This window comes from Capsicum annuum, chromosome 8, assembly GCF_002878395.1.
Source record: "Capsicum annuum cultivar UCD-10X-F1 chromosome 8, UCD10Xv1.1, whole genome shotgun sequence".
Taxonomy (NCBI): domain Eukaryota; kingdom Viridiplantae; phylum Streptophyta; class Magnoliopsida; order Solanales; family Solanaceae; genus Capsicum; species Capsicum annuum.
The window spans coordinates 57,198,305-57,208,479 of NC_061118.1; the positions used below are offsets into that span (position 1 = coordinate 57,198,305).

General features: G+C 34.3%; 2 protein-coding genes across 11 annotated transcripts; one reads left to right on the plus strand and one right to left on the minus strand.

The window, feature by feature from the left end:
* Positions 1-1,010: 1,010 nt before the first annotated feature.
* LOC107839013 (probable glycosyltransferase At5g03795) lies at positions 1,011-5,667 on the plus strand. 7 transcript variants are annotated; one of them, XM_047395685.1, is made up of 7 exons: positions 1,072-1,402; positions 1,859-1,944; positions 2,216-2,419; positions 2,495-3,000; positions 3,110-3,240; positions 4,272-4,620; positions 4,859-5,667. In XM_047395685.1, the coding sequence occupies exons 3-7, from the start codon at positions 2,239-2,241 to the stop codon at positions 5,510-5,512; spliced, it is 1,821 nt and encodes a 606-aa protein (XP_047251641.1). In that variant the 5' UTR covers positions 1,072-1,402; positions 1,859-1,944; positions 2,216-2,238; the 3' UTR covers positions 5,513-5,667. The 7 variants fall into 7 exon arrangements, with proteins under 7 accessions (XP_016537828.1, XP_047251641.1, XP_016537829.1 ...); XM_047395686.1 differs by lacking the exon at positions 1,859-1,944 and having other exon boundaries at positions 1,081-1,156; positions 1,253-1,402; XM_047395684.1 differs by having other exon boundaries at positions 1,096-1,156; positions 1,253-1,402; positions 2,216-3,000.
* LOC107839014 lies at positions 5,551-8,135 on the minus strand. 4 transcript variants are annotated; one of them, XM_016682345.2, is made up of 3 exons: positions 6,390-6,659; positions 5,920-6,063; positions 5,551-5,805 (listed from the first exon to the last, which is right to left on the minus strand). In XM_016682345.2, exons 1-3 carry the CDS (start codon positions 6,434-6,436, stop codon positions 5,670-5,672), a joined length of 327 nt encoding a protein of 108 aa, XP_016537831.1. In that variant the 5' UTR covers positions 6,437-6,659; the 3' UTR covers positions 5,551-5,669. The 4 variants fall into 4 exon arrangements, 1 of the variants encoding a protein (XP_016537831.1); XR_001664967.2 differs by lacking the exon at positions 6,390-6,659 and adding an exon at positions 6,670-8,135 and having other exon boundaries at positions 5,551-6,063; XR_007044010.1 differs by having other exon boundaries at positions 5,551-6,063; positions 6,288-6,659.
* Between the last annotated feature and the right edge of the window lie 2,040 nt (positions 8,136-10,175).

Genomic DNA, 10,175 nt, shown 5'->3' on the forward strand with positions numbered 1-10,175 from the left:
CATGATACATCTCATTCGAGAAAAATGTGACCCACAATTTTATACGGAAATAATGTAACATGCATAACACATCTTGATAGATTCATAAAAGGAGATAGAACGAAGCACACTTCATCAAAACTTTTCTACATACATGAGCTCCAAAAGAATAGTGATATTAACGTGCAACGGATTCGTTCAAGTGACAATGTGGCTGTTTTATTCACCAAGTCTCCTTCAATTGCAACTTTTAAGAAGATGGTGTACAAGATCGGGATGCAAAGGTTCAAGGATGTTCTCACTAGGGGAGTTAATACAAGTTGTACTCTTTTTCCCTTACGAGGTTTTGTCCCACTGGGTTTTTCTTGTAAGGCTTTTAATGAGGCAATCGATATGCGTATTGTTAGAAATGTGTACTTTTTTTCCTTCACTAGATTTTTTTTCCTATTGGATTTTTTCTAGTAAGGTTTTAACGAGGCATTATCTATCTAGACATTCAAGGGGGAGTGTTATAAATGTATTTACATTATAGTGAATGTCTATCAAGATCTAATAAGATCTAGTTGATATCTATCAAGATTTGATGTATTTGTCTTTTAGTGTGAAACTAAGGGCAAATTCCCTGTAGATCATCCCTCAAGAGAAGAAAGAAGAATCACTATCTCTATTCTCTCTACTTCTCCTTGTTCTTTATTGTTTTACAATAGATTACGTTTAGAATGAAAAGAAATTATCAATTTAATCAAGACACACTTTCCAATTATTAGTGTAACAGTGTACATTATTATTTTCTTCGTCTCAAATTATTTATCACAATTTTAAAAAATAATTATCTCAATTTATTTATTACTCCTCATTTAGAAGTCCAAATCAAAATTATTATTTTTTCATTTTATCATAGTAATAATTATTTTTAAACACTATAAATACCTCAATTATGTCACATTAACAGCTTAAAAATTAAGAGAAATTACATATTGAGATATAAATAAGCATAAAATAGTCAAATATAAGGGTGGAGCTTCGGGCGAACCGTACCTTTTACGTAAACTCTATATTTATATTATTAAATTTTAAATATATGTATATAGTTATATTTAGCAAATTCATTGACAAATACTCTCGCTTTGGCCAGTGATAGATGAACCACTGTTAAAGGCTCTCTTCTTCCGCGGACGTGGGTTCGGACCCTATTATTTTGTGATTTTTTTTTGCTTCTTTAAATTCAGAAGCATATGTGTTTTTATTTTTTATGCTTATTCTGAACCCACAGTGTTCAAATCCGGGCTCCACCTATGGACTCAAATCATTTCCTGATTAACAAAACCAATAATAGGAACACATGAAAAGTTGGTGTCTGGTTTGTGATAGATGAAGTGTAGCTGAGCAATAGCTGTAGCCAAACCGGAAGTTGATCAATTCTGTGAGATCTCTTCCTTTTTCATTTTAGTTTCTTGCTTTTCCTTCTTCTGTAGCTCCCAGTTATATGGAGGCTCAGGATTTAATTTGGCCTTTTTATGTGTGTGTTTACTTGTAGTTCTATAAGCTTCAACTGAACTTGATGTCCGAATATTAGAAAGAAGCAAGAATCATATTTACCTTCTTATGTGATTGGTTTGCTTTTGATCAACACTTTTCAACTGTAATTAGATTGCTTTGTCCTCTCTAGTAGCAGAATCCTTCCTTTCTTTTCTAAAGTTGTTAAGTGTTTAGTATTTCTTAATGTAATAAGAAATAAACATTAAGAAATTCAAATATAGCTGCAGATTTCTGATTGAATTTTTAGTCGAAGTTCTTGTACTGGAAAATTATCGTCACTCGTCAAGTACTTCCTCCAATTCAATTTGTTTGTATGATTTTGACTATCTGTCCTGTCCAGAGCCGGGGTTTACTTCATCTGAGGGTAGTGGTATGGATTGCGTGCACTTTACTCTCCCTAGAGCCCACTTTGTGGGAATTCACTGGGTATGTTGTTGTTGTTGTTGATTTTGATTTGACTCGGAATTTAAGAAAGCAAAGAAGACTATTGAATCTTGTAATCTTAAATGACACATGGAAAGTTAGAAGTAAATAGTCACCAAGAAAAAGGAAAGAAATATTTTTTTGAAACACACAAAACAAAAGAAATTAAAACAACAAAATTGAAACAGGGGAATAGCATTCAAGAATGAATGAATCTTAAAAATTATGAATAGTGCTATGTTGGATGCTAAATTTGGAATTGCAATATGTCCAGGGAATGGAGTGATTTTCTTGAACATGGGAATTGAAGTTCGATATGCAAGTTTCTTGGAGACTAAAAAACTGCTCTGGCTAGTGGCATCCGTTTTTGTTATGGTTTTGATCATTCAATATTTTGGATTTCCAAACGTTTATGTTGTACCCTCATTATTTTCTTCAATCAAAGGTCAAGTAACCTTTTTAGACAGCTTTCAATCAGGTAATTCTAGTGTGTCAGGAAACCTGACGCTTGCTAGTGTTTTAAACACTAATGCCTCAAATATTGTTCATGAAGGAATAGCCAAAACTGAGCTGTCAAAGACAAGTGATGGAACCGTTGAAGCCTCTAATGTTACCATGATTGAGGATACTGAAATTGAAGACAAATTTCTAATTCAGGACCTAGAATCAAACAACTTGCCAACATTTGAAAGTGTAGGAAAAAATAGTAGCTTATCTACACTGCAGGTTGCTCATGGTTCTGAATTTGTTGTGCCAACACCTAATATTACATCTGAAAATAATTTTGTACTAGATAAGACAGATAGAGACGACATTGCTCACAGAGTGGCAAAAAATGAAACGATCGATGCCAATCCTATACCTACAACTGATGCACCTCGGTCAACGGTTATCTCTCCTTTGACATCTTCCAGCCAGAACCAATCTTCAACAGATCATTCTTGCCTGAGGAATATTCCTGCTGTGATTGAAAGGTCTGACAGAGCAAGAAAAATTGTGCCATCAATATCTCAAATGAATTATATGCTGCAACAAAGTCAGACTTCATTTTGTTCAATGGTATGTCAGGCCTTCAGTTCAGTTTTTGCAAGGGAAATGATTTCATTAGTTCATTTATACGACTTTGAACTTTCTCTTGTCCCTTCTTTCTTGATTGACTTTTTCATAGAACCCACAATGGTCCTCGGTTGTAGATCAAGAACTATTACGTGCAAAAGATCTGATCGAGAGTGCGCCTCTCTTACAGAGTGAGCCTGGATTATATGCCCCTCTATTTAGAAATCTGTCCATGTTTAAAAGGTTAGCAACTCCATAATGTACCTTAGTTGTAGATTTTGTTCATGTTGATAAGGTTACATCCATTTTACTTATCCAAAAAACTGTGTTGTAATCCAATGACTTATCTGAAAGTTGCATACAACTGAAAACAGTTATCTTTCAGCGTTGCATCATGAAATTGCAAGCTTTATGCAGTGAAACCATCGGAATAGATTTCTCTGATCACTGGCTGAATAACATGTACTATATAATCTCAATGGAAGTATCGTAGTCGAGGTATTAACCTGGAAATTATCAGGGTTGATAGTTTGATTTATCTTTAAGAGCTTGGACCTTCTATTTGCTTCATGTCTCTCTAAGGGTTGGTTACACTATTAGTACTACATCGAGCCATGGATGGCACAGCTGCGAAGAAGAGTTTGGAACTTCTTGAGTAATATTACTAGGTTTTGAGGTATTAATGTGCTAATAATCCTATAATTCGCTTCTTGTCCTGTTAGCTATATAAAATTTAAACTATCAGTTTTTCCTTTTCTCGATCCATATCTGCTGTCGAGAAGAAAGAAGTGACAGAAAAGAAATAAAAGCAGATGCTGAAAGGAAACAACATCTGGACCTTCAAATGGTTTATTCGATGTAAATTTGGTTTCTCATAAACCACTTACATGGCCTTTTATTTCAAACCCCGCAGGTTTGAAAACAACAACTGGTTATGCCATTTTTATATAAGTGATTGGCTGAATAATTTGAAACCATTTGTGTGTATTGATACAATTTACCTGCATATGATGTGGGACTTCCTGTAGAATGTGTGATTCATTGAGATTATCCTCCTACTTTTAACCAACTCTTTTTACCTGTCTTTTGGCGACTTGGAGCTGACTGTCTCAGAGTTTCAAACTCACAAAAGTTTGAATACATTTACTTGCTTGTTAGGAGTCCCCTCTCACCTCTCACCCAAGAAAAATAAGAAGGGCTAAATAGAAGTAAAGAAACATAACAAGTAAAAATGCTTGAAGCTGATTCAGCTATCAAATGTATACCAAATGCAGGAGTTACGAATTGATGGAGCAGACTCTCAAGATTTACATTTACGCTGAAGGGGACAGACCCATATTCCATTCTGGACCTCTTGATGGAATATATGCTTCAGAGGGCTGGTTCATAAAGCTGCTGCAAGAAAACAAAGGATTTGTGACTAAAAATCCCAAAAAAGCTCACCTATTTTATTTGCCCATTAGTTTTCGATTACTAAAGATGACATTGTACGTGCCTGATTCTCACAACCGTACAAATATAATCCAATTTTTAAGTAACTATGTTGAAATGATTGCACAAAAGTACCGTTTCTGGAATAGAACGGGTGGAGCTGACCATTTTATTGTCGCCTGCCATGACTGGGTATGTCTTCGGTTCTTTTGTTTGATCTGAACTCGGCAATTAATTTTTAAAGAAGCGTCTCATTGGTCATGAATATGTTCGTAGTTTGCTTATTTTGGAATCTCTATAACGTCATGTTTCCTAACGTCAGATTCTGGAACAATAGAATGATGGAATAGAGTTTCTATAGTAGCAGCTACGCCTTAACTATTCTGAAATATGCTTGAGTTCTATAGCATAAACTGATTTTCATCCTCAGGCCCCTGCAGCGACGAATGAAATTATGAGTAATTGCATAAGATCTTTATGCAATGCTGACCTGAGAGGTGGCTTCCAGTTTGGTAAAGATGTATCTCTACCACAACCGAACATGCACCGAAGGACGGACCCTCTTGCTGAACTGGGAGGAAAGCCAGCTCCCAAACGGCGTACCCTTGCTTTCTTTGCTGGACATATGCATGGTTATCTCCGCCCTATACTGCTGAAGCACTGGGAAAACAGAGATCCTGACATGAGGATTTATGGTGAAATAACTAAGGCAAGCTATTTACGGCAGATGAAGAGCAGCAAATTCTGCATATGTGCCAGAGGTTCTCAAGTCAACTCACCTAGAGTAGTAGAAGCCATTTACTATGGGTGTATCCCGGTGATCTTATCCGATAACTATGTGCCCCCACTCTTCGAGACTCTAAACTGGGAATCTTTTGCTGTATTTGTCCAGGAGAAGGACATCCCAAATTTGAAAAAAATACTTCTGACAATTTCAGATAAGAAATATAAGCAGATGCATGGGAGAGTAAAGCGGGTGCAACAGCATTTTCTCTGGCACATTAAGCCTTCTAAATATGATGTTTTTCATATGATCCTCCATTCAGTTTGGCACAACCGAGTTTTTGGAATAAGACCTAGGTGATAAATGTACATATATAGTAGAGGTTGTAGACTTGAAGCTGAAATAATAAATGGCTTGCATTAGATATTCGTCTTTGCTTCACTTATAATTTGTGTAATATATAAACAGCAGATTGGCGTTCTTAAGACATCTAACAAGTTCAGTGTCTTTTTGTATGTCAATGTTTTGCCATGTGACTCTTGCAGCCTGGTTGAACAAAATCTTCAAAATATTTGTGTAGAATAGATCTGTGCATGTTAGCGACAGGATGAACCTCATGGATGAGACTTTGGTAACATCCATGCCTCATATTCCTGTTACCTAGATAGAAAGAGTTAGGAAACAGAAGTGTGGCATTCAATGTTACTGTTTATGTGTTGTGCAAATGAAAATGTGAGCTACAGCTGATAATCAGAACTCAGAAGTACCTTTCAAGCGAACATTTGGATTGGAAGCGCATGTGACACGCCTGACATGGGCATGCAGATGAGGGTGGGTCGAGGAAGGACTGATAGGATTCTATGCTGGAAAACTTCTTTAAAAACGGTGCATATATGCCACTTAAACAAATCCTACATCAGAAAGGAGAGCAAAATGAAGACCTATAGAAGACAGATGACAAAATTCACATGGTATGCGTGTTGATGGGCTCGATATGACGCAACTCAAGGGACAATTCCGTGAGTCATGTTGGACTAAGCCAACAATGCATATCATGAGTGACTAATCATGCCACTTCCTCTTGTTTATATAAGGAAGAATGAGAGCGAAAGTAATAAGACCACTTGCACTGCACCTAAGTTACACTAAATTGTGTACGGAATACAGGAAACCCCCCAAAATATCAGAATTTTGTATTTTGTTTGATGTTTGGCATAACTATGAGAAAAAGCCTTACATGATGAAGAATAGCCTGTCAATATAGCCAGGATAACTGCCTAGCATAGCAACCCCAAAAGGGAAATTAAGAAATGATACCCTTGTGGGGGAAGGGTTTGTAGGCAAGTCATCCTTGGCTAATAAACAGACTCTTCACTTCAGGTAAGGCCTCTCTTCTTAACATTTTAGTTTCTCAGGAATGCCTTGAGATGAGTTGTAGATTATTTGCTTCTTCTTGGTTCTGTATTTATAGCCCAAAAACAAAAATGTCAGATTCATTTTGGCACCAAGTGTGTGACCTTTCATTGCCAATATGCTTAATCCATAAAATGCCTGAGTCTCTTCTTCTACACAGTTCTCTAGCCTTCCTGCAAGAATATATTCTCTTGAGCTGAAAGAAGCTTTAAACATATCTGGTCCTTCAATTCATTCTGACCAGAAGATAGGGATTATGGAATGTCAACCAATAAGACTTTATCATATGGTTGGGAATCAAGTATCAGCATAGGACTTTCAACCATTGTTTGCTCCCAAAAATTGATTGCCCAGCTAATCCGTCTAAAATTTTGTGTTGAGCACAAGAAAATTTCGTATTGAGCTGATTTTGGCCCAACCTAACATAACCCAGTTTAAAAGTGATCTTCAATTTAACCCAATACTAGCTCAATTCTAGACCATATTTAAGATCTACTTTAATTTGGATTTACTTTAATTTTTTTCCTATTGGTCTGGTCCTAAGACTTGGGTCTTGAGTCTCAGGTCTCGATTTAGGATTGAGTCTTGAGTCTAAGGAAAGGGTCAAATTGGTCTCCAGTCTTGGGTCAAGGTTGAGTATGGGGTTACAAATCTTCAGTCTGAGATCAGGCTTGGTTCTTGGGTCTTGGGTTAGGATTAAATCCCAAGTAAGGGTCAAGGATTGAGTTCTGATCAGACCTAGAGTCTTTGGTTTTGGGTTAAATTTGAGGCTCGAGTCTCGTGTCATGGTCTGCTTTAAGCTAGAATCGAATCGCAAGTCAATACTCATTATCTACTAGCTGCTATATATATATATCTCGTGTAGTGAATCTATATACCCAAATATTTTGAATAACACGTTAACATCGTATGATCAAGGTATTAATACACTATTGAAGTTATAATAATGAAGCTAATTAACCAATAATTGATCGGGTTAATACGTTATATTACTATATATATAATACCGTATTCAAAAATTAATTAATCAAAAATTATTTGTAGTATACGAAATGCATTGACATTATTATGTGATTGACATCATTAATTTTATTTACATAATTTATTTATAATTAATTTAAAAATAATAATTTTATTTATTTTTTAGTATTAATTTATATAGTTACTATATTTATTAAATATCAACCTAATTCAATTCAATTTTCCTAATTTGTTTAAATTCTATCCATTTTATACTCAATTTATGTCAATTGAGTTTAATTTGACTTAATCGAAATCCCCAATTTAATCCTTTTTAACCCAATTTCTAATCACAATTTAACTTATCTCCTCAATTCTAATCTCAACCGTTCATCATATTTGATCAACGGTTAAGATTAAATCAATTTTCACTATTTGTTTTCTTGAAATTGGATAGATTCAGACTATTTTTCTTGAACAAGGGTTCTGTTGAAAACAACCTATTTACCTTAACGGTAAGGTCAGCGTATATTGTACCCTCTAAAGACTCCAATTTGTGTGACTAAATCAGGTTAGTTGTTGTATTAATTTTTTCGAAATCTCATAAAGGAAACAATACAAAAATGTCACCTTGATTGATTGATTTTTATTATTATTATTATTATTATTATTATTTATTATTATTATTATTATTATTATTATTATTATTATTATTATTATTATTATTATTGTTGTTGTTGTTGTTGTTGTTGTTGTTATTGTTGTTGACACTCAATTTTGACCTCCTGGTGTTCTCTTAGGCTGCTATTTTATCAAAATTATTTAATTTCAGATATTAATATTTTTTACATGTTATTCTTGTATTATATAAATAATGACGTGTCACATTCATGATTTTTAAAAATATATAAATTATTTTATTTCTTTTACTATTATTTTTTATAATTTATTAATTCAAATATAATATTTTACATCATTTTATTAATATTTACTACATCTTTTCCTTTCTTTTGTTTATTATTTAGTCAATTTCTATTCCAATTGATATCAATTTTAGTCAATTTTATCCATAAATTAAATCACAGTTTTTAACTCTTCTTCAATATTACTTTATCAGATTTTATCTCAGCCATTGATAAAAAATGATCCAATGGCTGAGATCAAATCCTTATCCCATTCATTTTTAAACAAAATCAACAAACCCTAATTTTATTTTTCCAAAACAAAGCCGCCGTCCCCTTTCTCTGCCCTCCTATTTCTCCTTCCCTTTTCTTTCTTTCCGTCCATCGTCCATTCTAGGTCGACAATCGAAGAGAGGTTGGTATCTCTTGGTGTCTGCTCTTATTTTATTTAATTGTCACCACTGTTATAGATCCAATATATTATTTGTTTGAACAACTGTGTTAATTTGCAGAGCTTATTAGTAGTTTCTTCTTATTCAATCTGCATTACTTGTAGAAGTTATTGGACAAAACAATATTCATGTCCTAGAAATTCTGAATATGGTTTTTATTTGGTCATTCTTCCCTTATGTAGGGACTTAATCAACTTCTGAGGGAGGGTTGTTTCTTTGGATCAACTTCTTTGTTTCCTGAGGTGTAGATGAAAAAAATGCGAGCGCAACTATCTTTGTTTGTAGATGTGTCATCTGGATATGGGGTAGAGATGGTACCGGATGCTAACTATGCTTAAATATATCATCATCAAAAAATATTTTCTGTTAATTGCTCAACCCTTGTTGAATGTTTTTTGAAATAAGGGTAACAACAAAGATGGACAATCTTCTCATTGTTTGAGGGATTGTAATCGAACCTTGTTCTGAACTAGCGGTTCCAGCAACAAGACGAATTTCTGAGGCAATGGAGCGATCCAATAATCATGTAACCTCAGCTCTTTCACCTTAAGAGATTATGCAACGTGCTCGTGAACGCGAAGAACAGGTCTTTTAATATCATAAATTATCTTTCTATTTTTATTTTCTTTATGTTTTAGTTATTTACTTGATAATTGACATGGTTGATTTGGAATTTGGTGCAGGAGGTCGAGGGTCAAAAATCAAACTGTAAGTATCATAATTGCTAGTTTTTATTTCGGAATTTTTCTGTATTTGGTTGTTTAACTTGAGTTGTTTTGTTTAGATTTGTTCTAAGTTTGGCCAGCGACTTATATGTTAGCGTCATATACATGTGATGTTCTTTAGCAGAGAAATAAAATGTGCTAGAACGGTGTAGGAAGAATATTGAAGATTGCTATAATTGATCCCAACTAGTTTGGACCAAGGTTTTTATTTGTGTACAATATATAATTTATATAACCGACACCAACTAATTTAGGATATAGGTGGAATTAATGATGGATTGCCTATGTTTTACTTAGTGTTGTATCCTAAGAACATGAAAGTTGAAACTTTGTAGCGTAGAGTTTTATATACTTGAAAATATAATCATTTTTTCTGCAGCAAGAGGACCTCCAGTGCAAAGGAAGCCCTTGAAACCAAGAGATTATCAAGTGGACCTCAAATATCGTTTGGGAGAGACTCAGGCTTTCCATAATTTCAATAATTGAAAGCCAAAAATTGCAATTGTGCAATGTGCTTAAACATTTTAATTAGGTGGAGAATAGCTTCAGTTTACTGCTTTAGGTAATAAAT